The 19,159-nt window shown below is 35.5% G+C and overlaps 1 protein-coding gene across 1 annotated transcript in view; it reads right to left on the reverse strand.

Moving 5' to 3' along the window:
- Positions 1-19,159, reverse strand: part of LOC140152340 (uncharacterized) — a 230,239-nt gene that overhangs the window by 23,479 nt on the left and 187,601 nt on the right. Inside the window, 4 exon segments of the mRNA XM_072174644.1 lie at positions 7,966-8,132; positions 16,724-17,038; positions 17,760-18,080; positions 18,893-19,025. Of these exon segments, the coding sequence (XP_072030745.1) occupies positions 7,966-8,132; positions 16,724-17,038; positions 17,760-18,080; positions 18,893-19,025 (936 nt within the window).

The raw sequence follows: 19,159 nt of genomic DNA on the forward strand, positions 1-19,159 counted from the left end.
ATTTACCACCATTTCAACAGAAAAATACTCAGGTGAATGGAATGTATTGTGAAATATAGCCTTTTACACTTGACTGGTATTTTGACTATTCTACGATTTCCCGCCAAATAAATACTTAATCCGTACCGGATGAAAAACAATCTATTGCATAATCATCTCAATTGCACATGGTAAAATACATATAACATAAATGACTATAGGGGTATATGTTCCCTGGAAAGACCCCCCCATTGTTGTTATTTCGAAGCTCTGAAAGACCCAAAATGTATAATGTGCCCCCCCATCATTTACCATTCAAAAATAAAATATTATTCATATCGGTATAATTTGAAAACTCTCAAAGTGCTATTTTTCTCAAAAAAATTATTCTCTCACACTTTCATGTTTTGACAGAATTCAGTAGACATGAATAAATATGTTTCACAGCTGAATGTCTGTCCCTCACTTGCATACCAAACACCTGAAGATCAATGATCTCATTTCTAATCGATTCAATAAATATGGAACACACACATAATATACTCAATTTTTAAAATGTTTTAAACAGGGAAAATTTTAGGTTTTGGCTTTGGTAAAAACATTTTAGTAACATTAAATACCGGGTATTATAAAAGTCATGAAAACTTCTGAAAACACACTGTCAAAATGTTATTGTAAAATATTTTTTCCAAACATTTTTTGACAAATATTTAATCAACATTTAAACAACATTATATTAGAAAATTTTGCAATAATGGTTTTCAAAAAATGTTTTTGAATGTTATAAAAATGTTTTATACCTTCATATACCCTTTATATAACCCGATATTTAAAAATTTTCTGGCAACCTTTTCTACCCTTGTTGCAAATAAATGAATTGAAATGAAATAATGCCCAATCTGTACTTGCTCTCACTCTGTCACTCCATGCCCACACCCACTCTCTCTAACATTCTCTCCCTCTCTCATTCGCTTTAAAAACACACACCATACCCCTCACACACATTATACCGAGATCATCTCACATCCACCCATCCTGTGAATTTACAACAGAGAATCTTCCAATCACTCTACCTTGCATCTTTGTAGAATTCTGCCCAAGCTACAGCAGAGGCCATAGATAATAACAACTGAATTCAAGTCTCCCAACAGGTACAATCCATAAAGTAATATCCATGTATTAATCCATATCAAGAAGTAATCAGGTCATCAACCAATATACATGTGAGACTTTCTCATCAATTCCAACCCAGAAACTGGTAAACCTACATTACCAATATACTTTCACAGTGGGAAACAGAGACACAATTGACTACACTATTGTGTAAAACTCGGGAGGCACAATAATCAGTCACACAGTCAATCTTCATGTTCCAATAACTTTTTCCTTTCCGACTTGAACTTGAACAGCAAGAAACAAAAGGTAGTGAACTTCAACTTGAACACATCTACTCCTTCACATGGTACACCAACACATTGCACACAACAATGCCCGATGACAGCCAACGCAGTGTATGACACAGGTGCCAGTGTGAATGAGTGTTGTTGACCTGATTCAACCTCTTGTACTCCTGATTGGCTAGTGGGGACAGGGCTAGTGCAAGGTCCTTTGTTGAGGCACCATCAACAATAGCAGCAGGATTGATTTCACCATTTAGTATGCACAAATTGGGTATTTAAATTTTATGCAGCACAAAGTTTAGCCCCCAAAACACAGATGAGAGAGGGTTCTTTTGTGACTAGCATCTACCCTTAACTCCATGTAGATATCACAAATCACAGTTGCATGAATATCCAACTAGACTAAAACTAGAACTATAATGAAACCATTATTAACATTTTATGCAGAGCACAATATTATTTTAACCCACGGAACAATAAACAGAAGTTGTGTTTGCTAAACACTTTTATTCCCAGGCTTGTTATATTCAAACATTCTTTGTGGGTATTAAAAGGCTTAGCAAACCTGTACAACTGACTAATTGTGATAAACAAATAAGTTAGGAAAATACAATGTATGCCCCGCATAAAAATACTAAAAGCCATACTTTATTAGAATAGGAAAAATATTTGCACAAAATTTGGAATAAATTTGCATACAATTAAGTAACTCTATGGACCACTATGGCCTCATCCCTTTGCCATAGTCCAATAACTTCAATTAAACAATCATAGTGCAAAATTTGACCTCACATTGAAGAGTTTGAGTTTTTGTACCCAATTTTTCAAAGGTCAGTCAATGAATGTGCACATGTATTGGGGTTAAAGAACTGTACCCTGATAGATGAGCATGTTGTGGATCCTAGTGTAAGCACTTCCTGCTTTTATCATCAATTTACTGGACAATGCTAATGATGCATTGTATGAATAGTTCAAACAATATAATAGATGAATAATTATCATAAACATTAATTACATGCATCAATAGAGGGAATTACAAAATAAAGTAAAATAAAGTTGTGGATGTCCAAATTATCTTGACCATGAAACGATTAGAAACATCTGGATTCGGTCTTTCTGTGAGATGCTCTTTTCTTTCAAATGATATTTTCAAGAAAAATAAGGAAAATGCCGATGACAAAGCACTCAAACAATGAGCGGATAATTAGTAATACCACTTATATCATTTAATATGCAAAACCATTTAAGTGAAAAAGTGTTTAAATTATTTCTGAGCTTGACATGTAAGACCCTTGGAAGTTAATCTTCAACTGGCAAGTATATTCTTCATAAAGTCTGACCAAATGAACGAGTACCAGATCAATAAAACCATATTAAAATAGATATGAAGACCAACAAATTCTGCAAATCTTGCTTGAAAATGATAAATATTACAGTGAAAGTGATTTGAAGCACAAGCAGCACAAATCCTATACCCTGACCTTTTAACAAAATTAACCCATTTTATGAATATTTACCAAGATACATATGAAAAGCCATCTGAGACTGCTTTGTTTTGAATCAAACAACCCAGGTTTAGTTAAATAACAAACCAGGTTTAGTTGAATAATAATTTCCTGGGAGCGAAGTGAAATATAATACAGCTTGCCATTAACCTTTCTGTTTTCAAGTTGGTGATGGGTGGTGGAATTATTCAAATTACAAAATTAGGTCTCCCTGTGAGACAAAATTACCAAGTTGAGTTGTATGTGCCATGCAAAGTCACATTGACATTTTAAAGCCATAATGTACGATCTTACAAGTTTAATATGAAATTGGTTAATTTCTTTCAAACCTGATTTTTTGCCATATTTGTAATGTTTACAGAAGTCCCAACTTACACCATAGACTCTGAATGGAATCAGCCAAATTTGTTGTGTTTGTAGGTCAACAGATCAATTTTGACATAACGTCTGCCATAGAACTTCATGTTAAACCATAGGCCTTTAAGGCCTATGGTTAAACGGCCAAAATAGCCAGTGGGGTTTCTTTCACTTTTCCTTGTTTATTTAAACTTAAAATAGATAGAAAGCCTTCCCAGCAGTAATTCTTAATAATATTATTTCAGCATTTTGGGTAAAGAATAACAAAATTAAAATCTGATGCCAATCGTACATGATGGCTTTGCTACTCATATAAAATTCAACAGCAAAATAAAAGTGCATACAATGTACCATAGGCAATGTTCTTGCTGATAAGTTTATGCATCGACTTTAAAAAAGAAAACAAAAAGTTGAGCACTTGCGCATGAAATCCATAATCCTGTATTAAATCCATAATGTGACAGTCAATAAAATACTGGGTCATTTTGGTCCTGAGCAAATTAAGTTTTCAGTACTTCACTCAAAATTAATGGCAATAACATGCAGACAATTCCATAAAATGAAGGTACATGCTACCCAAGATATGATTATAATCATGTTGCTGAAAATAAATTTACATTTTCCTATTTAGTGTAAAATGCTTTTACTGGCCATACTAGTAATTCCAAATCATTACAGCATCCCCTATCCCACTATCTATCTTATAGGCCTAATATTTCAACAGCATCTATCATTAATCGTGTAACCATGTTTCACTGCACATCTGCCTACCTTGGCTCCACTACACTTCTGATCAAAACTTGAGTCGTCATGGTCTATAAATATGCTTCAATTCGCAACCATTGTCAAGCTTCATATAACAAAATCTGAAATTTCACTTAGTCCAAATCTATCACATCAGATAAGTTAACTTCAATCCACAATATCACATCGATGAGATGCGAGCAACATCACTATTCTTTAGAATCCTCAGAGCATTTCCAAAAGTTTACTGCACTATGGTGACAATATCAATGGCTTGTGGCTCCTCACTGCAGCACATGATCACATGCATACAGTATAGGACCTACAACACATGTGGTGTTTGCAACAGACAACCCAAGACAGATGAACTGTCACTACTCACCTTCTATAGAATGTATGGAATTGAGCTAAAGGCTATCTGGTTCAATGCCAAACTATGCCATCATTAGTAGGCAAACCTACCCCTCATAATGGGAGATGAAAAAGATACAAGCAAATGGGACTTTGGTGAATCTTTACAAAGTCCATGACCTCCTCTTTAACCATAAATCATTTCAGTTTTAGCAACAAATAAATTTCAAGCAAAACTATATTTATACTTTGGTAGACTGGTATTGATAAATCACTGATGAATACACAAAACAACAAAAACTATTGGGAGGCGGGATACTTTACTGAAACCAATTGTACCAGTATGTTTGAATGCAGTGCGGCAATGCAAGAAGAGTAAAAGTCAGTTTCTATAATTATTGTCTGAAGGTTTTTAATAGCCAACATAAAGGCCTAAATAATTTTTGATATTCAAATCAATCTTTTTTTACAAACTACACAATACCAATTGATATCCTACCAAATCCACTACACTTTAACTTCAACCATTGATTAAATAGCGGCAGTTCCTGCTAGGGTCTTCATGGTCCAAAAGTAAATGATTATTGAGGGAAAATATTGATAACCAAATGAAAGGCTTCTAATTATTCAGCGGCCTGAATTTGTTGATTTAGCCCAAGAGGGGGTGGGCAGTTATTCTGTACATCAGTATAACCATTTGTATCAAGTTCAAGAAAGCAGATATATGATCCATAACAGCTCTATTGGCAGTCTTGAGACCCCTGCTGACACAGGTCAGTCTTTACCATGACAGGTGTATGGTATTAATAGTCTGAAGAGAATTAGTTTAAGGTCATGTCCTCAAAATGTAAACAGTGACATGAATGGGGGAACTCTTTTAGAATGTAAACATACATGAATTGGGAGAAAATGTAAACAAAAGTGTGTATAAAATGTTCATTCAAGAGTTTGTTAGATTTTGCCATTTCCCACACTTGCACCATACATACTAGAAAAGGGTCTATGCTTGGACTCACTCAATACAATGATATAGTCATGATACTAAAATGATCAGAATAATAATGGCATGTACTTCAATATTTTGATATTCCTATTTTAATCAAGAATGTCAATAGGAGAAGCCAATTGAAATGAAAGCTTCTTTCAAATTTCAAATTTGTTTATTCTGTACTCAAAATGCTGAAATAATGCTAGGAATATTTCTAGAGAAGGGTTTCTGACCATTTTGAGCTGAAATAACAAGGTAAAGTGAAAGAACCTCTGCTAGTTATTTTGGCCGTTTAACATGCAGTTCTAGGAAGACACAAAGTCATAACTTTATGAATTAAGACTTAATGTTGAACTTTGCTCTGTTGACTTGCAAACACAACAAATTTGGCGGATTCCATTTAGGTGAAAGTTTTGACATGTGTAAACATTACAAATAATCAGGTTTGAAAAAAATTAACCAATTTCATATTATAAGATCGTACATTATAGCTTTAATTGTACCTACGCAAACATTTAAGCTAGCTTAACACCCATCCATTGTGTAAAAATCTAATGTAGTACTCAGAAAACTAAAATTTTAAATGGTAGAGAATAAGTTTATGTCTATAGATGCAACGTTGATGCCGACCTTTCTTCATGGAGTATGTAAACCCTCTATGTTATTACAAGCATGTTTACAGATGTCAAATAATAATAAATGTTGGCCAAGACATTTCATGCTAAATTGAACTTTCCCACATTCTGAGTAATCAACTAGAAATCTATTACAGGTTACAATATTTTAACAAGCAAGTTAAAATTAATTTCATAACACCTGAACACAGAACACTACATTGCTCATATTTCAAAAGACACATATTGAAACATCCATCTTGGTATACCTTTGTATTGAAAGTGTACAATACACACCTCTCAGATTTTCAACATCATGAGCCAACAGTTTGCATTTCTTACATGTGAATAACTTCCTAACTACATTAAGCATGCCCCATATACCATGGTCAAAGTCAAAGTCAAGGGCACTTATGTCTGGGTCTTTGTTTTTAAATGTAATTCCTTTACAACTTTTTGTACTGTTTTTTAGGCACATAGAATACTACAATACATGACTAATTCTTCTTTCAACAACTCCTCCTATACCTTTGTACAGGAGCCAACCGTTGGTTAATCCGTGATGAATCCACACTTTTACTGTAGCGTATACGCAAACGTGAGCGACACTACGCGTTACGCGAGAGCGTGTAAAATTCGTCATGCCTGGAACCCTTGTGCGTATGCAAGCTTACAAGCTGAATTCAGTATTTTTCAGGTAGCGGCTAAACTTTGCCGTTTTATTCTGTAGTTTTATTGCTGATATTAACAGAGAAATCATCGAAGTTTTTGTAAGACTTAGTGACAATGATTAACTGACATTTCCTCGTAAAATAATCGTGAATTATACAATCTTTAGCTTCTTTTCGTTGTTGAAAGGGATTCAATCATGTTTCACCGTTGTTCATCACCGTTTAACAACTCGCGTCCGGCGCGTCTGCATGGTTTACTTCGCTCGTAGCTGCCCTCGCGAAGTAAACCACGCAGACAACACGGCCGCATCGTTGTTAAATGGTGATGAACAACGGTGAAAAATGATTGAATCCCTAAGGAACAGGTTTATTTTTAAAATTATTTTCAAAATTGTGACAGTGTGTATTTTGCAGGCTTAATTTCAATCATCATCTAACCAGTGCTTTAAACTATGAGTTTCCCATAGATATTATAATAGAATTAGCAGATGCTTGCATGTCATGTCCAAGTCTGACCTTCTATGATATTATGGTACACATATACTGGTCTAGATTATCTTACACAGTTAGTATACACTCAAGGAAATCGAGTAGAAAATGATATTTTTGTGGTATATACAACAAAATTACACCGTTAAGTGCGTCATCAAGCAAGAATCTGGTAAAATTAATTAACGGTAACCATAATTAGGCAATAGAATGGATGGAGGGGGGTAGTGGGGCAATTTGAACCCTTGCTCCCTGCTTGCCCCCCCCCCTCCCCCCATGAAAAAGATAAAATTATTAATAAAATATTTTAATATTTTAAAATTAACATCATATTTGGTCACTTTAACCTAAAAAAAAACACACAATTTTTTTGTGTTTCACACACATTTATTCAACTTTTGTACCACATGTCACCAGTTTAGCTTCAATATGCTAAAATATTTTGCATGCTTCATGCGCATTTGTACCATAAACTTCTTTTGTTGCCAAAATGTGCTGGATTCACTATACTTCAAGACAATTTTTCCAACTACATCCCTCCCATGTCAAAAAGAAATCTACGCCACTGTTCCGGGGACACATTCCAAGCAGATCCCAAGACTCCTCAGACCCCCCTCCCCCGTGATGCCCATGCGACAAGGGTGTTGAGATGCTTACAAACCCAAACAGCATGAACAATGCCAGCCCCTTCATTTAATATGTTTTCCCCCTCTTTCCCCCCCCCCCCCAAATGAAAATGTCTAGTTATGCCACTGGTTGCATGGCAAATGAATTGAATGTCAAATGTTTTAGCTACATTGTCCATACTTGCTTAGCTTGATTAGGTCACATAATTCATCGTAGATCAAAGATAAATTATGAACTCACCTTGCGTCCATGAGATCCATGAGTCTTTGCCATCTGTCTGTAAGCTTAGCTAGTTTATACTCGATATCATTAGCTCTATTCTCGTTGCTAGCATGCATCAACTGTTCACCCAATTCCACTAGCTGCTCCTTGTTACGTTGGCCTGCTTCTATCTCCTCTTGATAACCCTGCATGGTGAACAAGAAATTAACATGATGATGACATAGGCGCTACTAATTATCACAGCTTAATTAATGAAGCTGTTATGTAATAGGTGCTTAATCTACATTCAAGAAAGGCTGTACCTATACATACTACATGTAGTAGTATGTGTCATTGAATAAAAACCAGCCTCATGCATCTTATAACGGTTATTAAAATATATGGGCTTATTATGATGATATTCATAACATGTGACTATGAGTAATTATTGCTATACCCTGTGAGTGTAAATTTCAAGTTCAAAAGCATAATGTGTTGTTGTACATGTAAGTCTATACCAAACCCGTAGCCAGAATTTGTTGGGTGCGTGTGGGAACATTTCACTTAAAAAAATGGATATTTTCACTAACAAGTGGATATATTAGTGGATTTGAGAGGGGTTGGCAACAGGCATGGCCTATACACATACTGTGGGCTCATAAGATCAATCAACATGACTTAAATTGATCTCACATTCTATAGGCCTACACTATAAAGTGGGGGCAGTGACATTACATGGTAATGGTATGTAGGCCCTATGTGGGAGCCAGGTGCCATGGTGTGATGGTTAAAAACACCTCCTCCGCAGGTCACAGGATCAGTACGGAAAGCATACTTCTATTCCCAAGACCCTAATTTTTAAAGTAAACTCTGAAAATGTGCAAACATACTTGTTTCATATTTTTACATACATAGATGCAATGGAGTGTATGCAATAAACCATTGAAATGGCAGCGATGTTGGAGAACAGAACTAAGATAGCAAGAGGGACAGGTCTCTTGTTCGATTCCACAACCATTCATACCTGTTTTATTGTATTCCTATGTGAATTGCCCCATGGTACCTTATAGAGGGCAGAATTTTATTTAAATGAGGATGACTGTGTCACAAGTGATGTCGTATTCCATACCCTCTATTCTGGTGTATCTTTCATGACAATTAACAAAATCTTATTTTACATTTATATTAAACAATGAGGCAACAAAGTTAACCAAATGCTAATGTCACGTTTTATGACATGTATGCCTACTTCAAAAAGACCATGTCTAAAGTGTAATAAAATGGAGGAAATAAGCAAGCTGGTTAAAAAATTATTACAAATTTAATATTACAACTTTTAGGAGTATTTGTGTGCAATTGTTGTGCTTTTCACTTAATACCACATTGAACTTTTTCACTGCAGACCTTTGATACAATCTAGGTTTCACATAGAACTTGTATTGAGACTTTCAAAGTAGGCAACCAATTGTTTGGATGAAAGAAACACCATTGACCTTTACAGGTTGGTATCAATAGGTATACTTGTACAGCAGTGCAGGAATTGACTTGAATGCATTCAAAAGACTTAAGTTGGAATGATTTTTTTTCAGTGGAAGGTAGGCGCCATATAGTGATTTGTATTCCAAATTTGTATCAATTTAAAGTACACAAATCGAAATCATGTCAGCCATTTATTGACTTCACTAATAATTTAAAATCAAAACAAAGATTGCAAGCAAGTATACAGACACACACACACCCCTAGACATACACAGACACCGATATCACACAATTATGACAATACAGTACCGGTACTTGTATGCAGAAAGCTAACCGACATGATTGAATACAACATGACACACAAGCTTTGGGCAGTGTATATAAATATCTTTTGAGCCATCAAAAAGTGCTGAAATATTCCTATTCTTGTTCATACTATGAAAATCTAAAAATTTGTTTTAATCTTCACATGAAAAATATTGGACAACTAATCCAATAACTCTCACCTTTTCTGGACCATACAATCCATGGGTAACAAGCATTCTACTCTTAGCAGCCAACATATCTCACCTAAATCAGATTGTAAAACTTAACTTTGACCATAGGTTTGACTTGAAGCAAGGAAATGATGTCAAACCCACACAACCTGCTCTACTTCAGGAAATTGAACATCCCCAACAGCTAAAAACTTCTTAATCCCAGCGGCTGCACTAGCTATGAACCCTGGGAAATGAATGGCATTATAGTGTACAAACTGAGTAGGGATAGTGACACAAATTTCAATGATTTATGTCCATAAATGCAAGTTTTAGAAACTTGCAATAACTTTTGCAGTTATCTGATTGCATCAAGACAATATAGACCTATTCCTTGAGTCATCAGTACCCTCTGTACTGTAAGTGGTCACTGCTGTCAATATATATATATAGACAGCCGTCATATATATGTAATTTCTTTACTGTTTGCACTATGCTTCCAGAAACAATTTACAAGGTAACTTGTAAAACCATAGATTCTCAAATCTATCATGTCTATGATAAAACCAGCATCACTCCAATCACTTTTGGAATTTTCAGTGTGTCCACTCCACTAATCCACACGTTTTGAAACTAAATTGTATTCCAATCAATTCAGGTATCTGGGCCATGTAAATACATGCACTGCACTAAATCCATGGAAGTATACATAATCACAGAAACCTCAAACAGCTTTTCAAACCAACTGTGTGATCAAATGCATATATGTACAAAACTGGTGTTATTCAAAAAGTAATATTGGTCTATGTTCCTGTTATTCTAGATATGCATTCCACACTCAAACAGGAACTCAAAATATGTGGCCTATCTTCACAAGATTTTTGCTGAAGTGCACTGAACCAACATACTACTGAACCACTACCAAAATAGTGTGTTTTGTCTGCAGATGTCCACAATGATTTCAATTCTCATCAAATCTTATTGACTATGGGTCATCTGAATTTGTGATTTGATTGCATATTATTGTCAACTGTCAATGAGAGACCCTGAGATCCTATTCATTGACATGAATTAAGGGTCCTAATCTGGCATTTTGGTCACCCATGCTTTACATTTTATTCTGGGCATTCCTATACTCATTCATCCCCATTCATACAATGCTATCCCAAGCATGTAATTATCTGTCAGTTTGATCATGGAATTAAGAGACATGGAAGTTGGTCGATCCAACACCTATTGAATTATTTACGTAACATTCTATAGAGGGTACGTATCAAGCTATTGTGATAACAATGTAGTCAGCGTGTCTTAGATGTGGATCAGACTTGCCGCCTTTATTGCCAGTTCGCTTATTTACAGGTTTATTATTTTGAGCAAAAATCGTGTTTTTCTTGATTATGTTTCAAGTATGTTATTTTTATTCGGAAAAAAAGTGACAGGGATGTTAGATTTGTAATCCATAATTACAGAAATCCAATCAAAATATCGATTTCTACCCTATACTTACAGATTTTCTTCAACTTCAAAATATTGGAAATCATGCATTTACGCCTAAACCGCTAATTAGCGGTATTATTGATATGCACTTGGCACATGCGTTACATTGTAAAATGAATCTCGCATCTATTTGTGTGCCCGGGGTTGCACGAAATTGCTGTTGACCAGAATGTTCAAGAGTCGGGTATTATATTTACATTTTGCATAAAATAAATTGTATTTCATTTCATTTTCTGTTTTAAAACTGCTATCTGAAAGTCTAGCATATATATATACATGTAATCGGTAGGTTTTCACATAATTTCATACTTTTAATAAAATTGTATAAATTAAACTGATAGCATTCTGACCACTACGTAGGGATTTTATAAAATCTGTTTGTGTTCATAAAACTAGTCATGCACTGCGGTAATATAACACAGCCCATTGTCAGGACTTAATACACGACCTCGTATTGCTATTGATTTTTAAGCGGAACTTTGATTTTAGACATGGTACACGTTGACCATGCGTTGACTCAATTGTTCCACTTTCACCTGTACTGCTTTTGTTAAGTATCGCGGCAAGTATGATACTCACTTTGATGTAGTATTTGACCAGCTTCCATGTGTATTACTTCCATGGTTTGATGAAGGAAAATCCCAAATTGCAGCTTAAAATAGTACTGATGTCTCTAGTAAAACTTGAATACCAATATGCATGTTTACTTCCCTGGATCTTAAGCTTAATTAAGGACATATTGCCTATAGACTATCTGCTGTCCTTGTCCATGTCTTTAGTTTAGGGACATATTGCCTATATTGTCCTTAAGCTTATACAAAGTTGCCTATATCGTCAGCTTAATTAACTTAAGAGCTCTTAAGGCCATAATTACCCATAATAATCTGCTGTCAATAACATAAATACTACATGTAGGCCTATGTCTAAACATACCTGGAAGGGTATGTACATTGTACATTGTACAATGTACATAGGGTCTTTGGCCTATACCACAAGTAGCATAAACATTGAGCCCTTGACAACTATTTTGTCTGAAAATGGCACAACAATCATCACACTCTCAGAAGTAAACAAAACAGACTAAAACAATACTCACAAGAGAGGACAGGTGTGCTAGGTGTCAACAAACATATCACAGCACAAAATCAAAGCAGTTGTAAGACTTCACAAACTTAATCCAAATATTGGTTTGAACATGAAGTTGACAGGCAAATTATCAATCCCAACTCGCAGTACATGTATGTGAATTAGTAACTGGATGCTACCCACACAGCAGGCCTAGCTAGGAATGGTATGCCAAATGCACCCACAAGGCCAAATACAAGTTCCATTCAGATTTAGGGGTCGTGTGTCAAGGTGGTACTACAATGCCAATGAACTTTTAAAGCAAGTGAAAATTTATTTAACCTAAATGCAAGACTAAAATGTTAAATTGTGAGCATAACAGGAAGACTTTCACCAACACTAGGATCCACAACATGCTCATCTATCAGGGCACAGTTCTTTAACCCAAATAAATCTGTTTATTCATCGAATGACCTTTGAAAATTTGGGTACAAAAACTCATACTCTGCAACATGAGGTCAAATTTTGCACTATGATTGTTTAATTGAGGTTATTGAACTATGCCATTGGGATGAGGACATTGTGGCTCATAGTGCAAGGTTTTGCAAAATATTCCATCTACCATCACCAATTATTTTCATGCTGCTCTGTTAAAGAATCTTGATGGTATAAAAATGTATGAATTACATAAATAAAGTAGAAAAGCCCTGCAGAAAAGCCTTTTAACAGTCCCTGGGAATGCCAGAGAACGATGGTCATGCATGAGTGAGTTTACCTCACTGACAGTGACATCTGCCTGTTGGCTCACCATGGCAACAAGGGAATGGTGCCTGTTACTATAAATATAAATGAACTGTCATTTAGTTGTTTTTTAAAGTCCGAACAATAACATTTTTAAACTAGAGAAAATATTTTCTGGAAATAATGTTCAGTTCCACACCAGTAGCTACCAGTTAATGCCTTGAATATTATTTCAAGTATTGTATCATTTGCCAGTTCTCTATTTTCATTTGAGTTCCTTGAGTTTAAGGTATTGTTATGCTGTATTTTCTGCATCAGAATAAAAATAAAAATAAATGTAGATATTTATATAGCGCTTTATGCCGTAAACAGCCTCAAAGCGCTTTACATTTATTCCGCCGTCATTAGAATATGTCGGAACCACGTTTGCAGCCTACAAGTGGCACAGGGTCCATCAGTACAATGACTGTGACTACCCCTAACAGCTTCCCATTGCACCTGGGTGGGGTGAGGAAAGCGAGGCAAAGCGCCTTGCCCAAGGGCGCAACACGGTGGTGGGACGGGGAATCGAACCCACGCACGTCAAGCAAGCTCTCGGATTATGAGTCCAAGGCCGTTACCACTGAGCAACCGTGCCCTCACAAATACCTATCATCGACATTTGATTTTAAACCCAGATTTACAAAAACATGCAACATTTACATGTTTAGTCAACATACTTCCATTAGCTCTCAGCAACCGACCCTACACCCTGAAAATCAGGGTTGCAATTACTTTTTTTTTAAATGACAATTTTTACAGATATGTTCAAAATGTTTTTCATTTTATATATTTTATTGAAAGACTAATTAATCTTAAATTGATCATGTAATAATTATCCAGTAGTCAAATGTCACTCATGGTAGAAGCATTATCTAATATTTGTAAGGATCTTTAAAAACTGAAGGTTAAAGAAAAATCTACCGATCGACCAATAAACCTTCCATTTTTCCACAATATTATTGTGGAAACCATGCACATACACATTTATACAGACAACCAGTATAGCGCCCTCAATCTTTAAGAGGTAGTTTTGGCTTCTGGTCGGAACCTGTTATCTGTGATAATCATGCGAACATAAACATCTTTTAAGATGTTAATGTTAGATGTTAATGTTTAAAAACATTACTAACATTTACAAATTATAAATCTTATTATAAAACAAAATACAAACAATGCAAATACTACTTTTTTTGTTTTCTAATTAAGAGACATAATTTTCATCAAGGAAAAAGTACATGTTGAATATATTAAATTTTGTTTACATTGGCTACTACATGTAGCCTTTTCTAAATTTTACATTTTGATGAAAACCACATGGAAATTGAACTATATCTTGCTGCCAATTAATATAAGCAAATTCAAAATTGATATTCGCAACATTAGACTCAGTTCCCTTGATTGTGCCACATTATGATGTTACGGGTAATCATATGAAACATGCAGTACATTTATATTTAACCCGCATGGGGGCTCGACTGCGGACAAAAAGTTTCACATTTTCTAGAAATATTCAATAATTTCAGAGTTATCAACAACCAGTCTTGTTGTTTCTATCTGCCTCCGATTGGTTCAAATAATGAGTATGTGCATCGCGTCGACGTACACACGCTGAATCATGTTATATCATGTCATATTACACGGCTAAGAACCAATAAGATTGCAGGAACTTTCTCAAGCTTTTACGAATTGTGGTTAAGGGTGAATAATGCCCTGATTTTCATCAGTACCCCTCCTCTGTTTTTTCTTGCAAATTTATAAAGTACATAAATATGTTCATCACCTCATGTCCTGAACTTATAAAATATATCTACATACAAAGTGTTTTTAAACCATTTTAGTAAGTCATTTTAGCCCTATATATTTTTTGTTTACTGTATCCTAGTAACTGAGATGTGTGTTTCATAACAAACCATAATTTATTCTATTGAACATGTCCAAGTAGAATACATGAATAGAATACATTAAATCCTTTGTTATACTATCTATAGAAATGTACTCACTGATTATAACACTGAATAAATTAAATACGCCTAATCTTTTCCACATAGACAATTTAATACTACACCATGTATGTATCTTCTATAATGTGTTGTTAGGAAAAGAGATTTAAAAAGGCTATAAGGTCATCAAAGGTCAGGTTATAGGTCAATTGGTTCAGGTCAAATTCAGGCATCAATTTTGAATACATGTGATAGTCTGTGATATCATACATGTCATAATGAGGCATCAATTTTGATATTTTGTCTGTTACTGGATATATAATGGAAATGTGTGAGGTGGATATACTAAAATACCTTGGGATGTAAATGGTGAGTACAATTTAGATTGCCTAGTTGAGATGGATTGGGCAAATAAATATAAAATAGTTACCAAAATCACAAAAATGAAGCTTACGGAAAACTACCTAATATGGTGGTATAGGTGACAAAAAATACAATCTTTTTCAACATTGCTGTAGTGTGGTTGTGGTAACCTGTTACCTATGGCTTAATTAAGTTTCAGTGAAATAGTGTCGCAAGTTCAAAATACAAAATATAGCTCAACATTGAAAATAGAAGCATTTTAACCGGTTCGTTTTTTGATAGTTGTGGAGCACCAAGTTCATGAAGTCATAAAAGAAATCAGGGACCACTTATTCCCATTTTACATATCAACATTATTTCCCTACTGTGTTAGCAACACATATCCAAAATTTTAACGAAATCCGCTGATAGTAAGCTTTCCAAAATGAAGCGAATTTAAAACATCAGTGATGTACCACTTTTTGGCTTATACCATTAGAAGTATGTACGCGTCATTGATACTGATGCCACCAATTGAACGAGACGATTTGCCCCTTCATTTTGCATACCACTTTGTCCAATTTCTTTTTCTCATTTCTTCACAAAATGCAACAAAATGCAAAAAAAATGCAATGGGTGTAGTAACCCCTTAAGCTTTGCGTTAAGAGTTCTGGAGTTAAACATGGTAGTCTGCAGTTACCTATTCTCAATATTAAACCTAACTCTGCTGAACCAAACAAAACCAACAATTTCAATCTATTACATAATGGATGGGCTGGCCAATATTTTTATCAGAGTGGCCAGCCCATCCATTATGACACGATATTGATAGGCAAAAGACAAAATCCTATCTTTTATTTTCTAAATCTTTCAAGACAGTGGCAGTACGATGGGGGGGCATGGGGAAAATGCCCCCAGTCATAACTCTTGACCTCCCCCACAGTAAAAACTCAAAACTACAAATATTTTTACTTTTTGCAGTGATTTTTTGTTGATTTCCCCCCCTGACATTTACTTTGCCCCCCCCCCATGCCCCTCGAAAAACATTCCTGGTGCTGCCCCTGTTCTAAGAACATTCAGCAATGTTAAATTTAATCCATGGTCAGTCATAGTTTTCTTTTTCATAATATATCTTTTTAAATCTAATCAAAACTTGTTTGAGGGTGGGGGGCGCAAGAAATAAAATCAAAATTATACTTTAGTAGTTCAACTCACCAGTCTCAATTTGTGCAGCAGATCTTCAATGCTATGTTCACCATTCTGTGCCACTTTGACCTCCATCTCTGTCAGCCAATCAGACATCTCCTTATATTTCTGTCCGAAATAGCTCCATTCATTAAGCTTATCCATGATTCGCTTCCTCCTCTGGCACGCCTGGAGGTGGATCTCATCCCATTGTTTGGCGAGGAGGACGATGCGCTCATGGAGCACTGCCATGTCATCAGGACTTATGGCATTAGTTAGACATTGTTCCGCTTGGTGAAGTTTGTCCAGTTTATTCACGCTGCTATCAAAGGTATTTTCAATTTCCTGGAATAAGATAAAGTGAGAACAATTTAAGTCCACACAAAATAGTATTATATGGTTGGTACAACATAACATAATCATGGCTGTTGAATGCAATTTTACTAATAATCGTTATTAAGTGTTAGCCAGGCTTGGAAATTGCATCTTCACTGATACTGTACTGCATATATCATCATCATGGTTTCAGAATGTCAGAATATCTTTGTTAGCTTGCACCATGTTCCAATACAATGTTACAATTTACAGAGAGTGACATGGTCCATAAAACCTTCATTTGGAAGACCACTCACATGTGGCTATCTTCAACCATAACACAACTGAATATCCAGATAGACCATCGTTGTCAAGAATATGCTATCACTGTTAGTGCAGGTCTCAATATATCTCCAGAGAGTTAGCCTATCATCTGCTCTGGTGTACATCAATGAGCTGTGAGTTTACATCAGGGGCGTAGATAGGATTGTTTTTTGGGGGGTGATTTTGAAAAAGTGAACCTTCTTTGGACATATCCCCAAAATGTTGGAACTGTTTTGACCAAGAAATCATAAAGAACATAATTTTCTTGGTCCCTACGCTTGCAAATTCTGCCTGTTTTGACCAAAAAAGCATAAAAAACCTAGCAAAGTGGACCTTCTTAGCCTTTTGTGATTTTTTTTTTGTGGGGGGCAACTTCCCTGACTGTCATTGACTATGAGTTAATTTTGGACATACTGATATATCTTACCTTGCACCATTCCATATCCCTCTGCAGTTCCTCATACATCCCAGGCAATGGCGTTGCCAGTCGTCTCTTCACATCTCTCAACCATTGCTGCAATTCCTCCATGGTCTTATCGCTGCCGTCCCATTCTGTAAGGACGTCGTCCAGATGGTGAGAATTCTTGCGTAGTTTGGTAGTAATGTGATGCCAGGTGGTCTGCACCTCTGTCAACTCGGCTTTTAGGATTTCTGCAGCTTGGCGATCTGAGTTCCTTAGAAGGAGCTTGCCTGCTTCATTGACTGAGAGATATTGGCCTTCATGGATCTCGACTGCTTTTTGGGTGTCCTGCAGGAGAATAAGTTGCAAAATGGTTAACGTTCCATGAGGTTAGTTTTACGCTATGTTTTTACTTAAAAAAATTACATGTAGACCCTGACACATGAAATATAATTCTACCAGTGTACATTTATGGTATATTTAAAACCACTGAAAACTTGATCATCCTTTTTCCTTTCTGTATGTTACAAGTTTGGAAAAAGGCAACTTTTAACTGTAAGTAATGTCAGTCACTCTGAAATCAAAACGACTGTAGAGTGCACACCTGTAAATAGGAATCTCCTAATATCCTCTGGGCAAATATTAGTGTTTTGAAAAATGTTATTAAAATAAATACATTTGAAAAGGCTTGAAAACACACAATAAAGTTGTGATTAATGTTTAGTTCTAATTTAGACCTGAATATTAGATTGTCTATCAAACTATCAAAAATAAGTAACCTTTGATGACTTTTTATATAGATTTGACTATAGATTTCAAAATGTGTTGTATTTCAGCAACACCAAGCTATTTTTAGAGTTGGCGTGAACTGTATAGGGTGATCTAATAAGCAATTTTCCACAAAATCTCACTGATTTTCATAGGTTTTCTCTGCGCTGGCTGGTGCAGAAAAATGTACTTCAAGTTTTGAAGAATTGGAAGTGCTGAAAAGCTCTAAAGTCAAGAAAATGACATTTGAGAAGGATCATTTTGTAAAGTGAATGGGGAAGCATTTATAGGTGTGCACCCTACCACTTGTCATAAAGCCCACAATTCTGTGTCCCATCATTTGATAGTGAACTTTCTTGTACTAGTGTAAAAATATTTCTTGTAAAACTCACCTTAGCTTGTTCTGCCAGTGTTCTTATTTTCTGCAGAGCAGCAGTTGAGACTTCATAGGCCTTGATTTCATCCTGGATCTCACGATACCACTGGTGCAGCCTTCCAAGCATGGAATGGTAAGCTTGCCAATCCCTGTAAACAAATCAGAAAAACAGACATATATTATAGATTGAGATTTGAAAATGAAGAATCTTTTGAAACTCACCAATTTATTAAAAGTTTTCAATTATCACGTTAGTAGTGACAGCAAATCTCAATTGGGCTGT

Source organism: Amphiura filiformis, chromosome 5, assembly GCF_039555335.1.
Source record: "Amphiura filiformis chromosome 5, Afil_fr2py, whole genome shotgun sequence".
In the NCBI taxonomy this organism is placed as follows: domain Eukaryota; kingdom Metazoa; phylum Echinodermata; class Ophiuroidea; order Amphilepidida; family Amphiuridae; genus Amphiura; species Amphiura filiformis.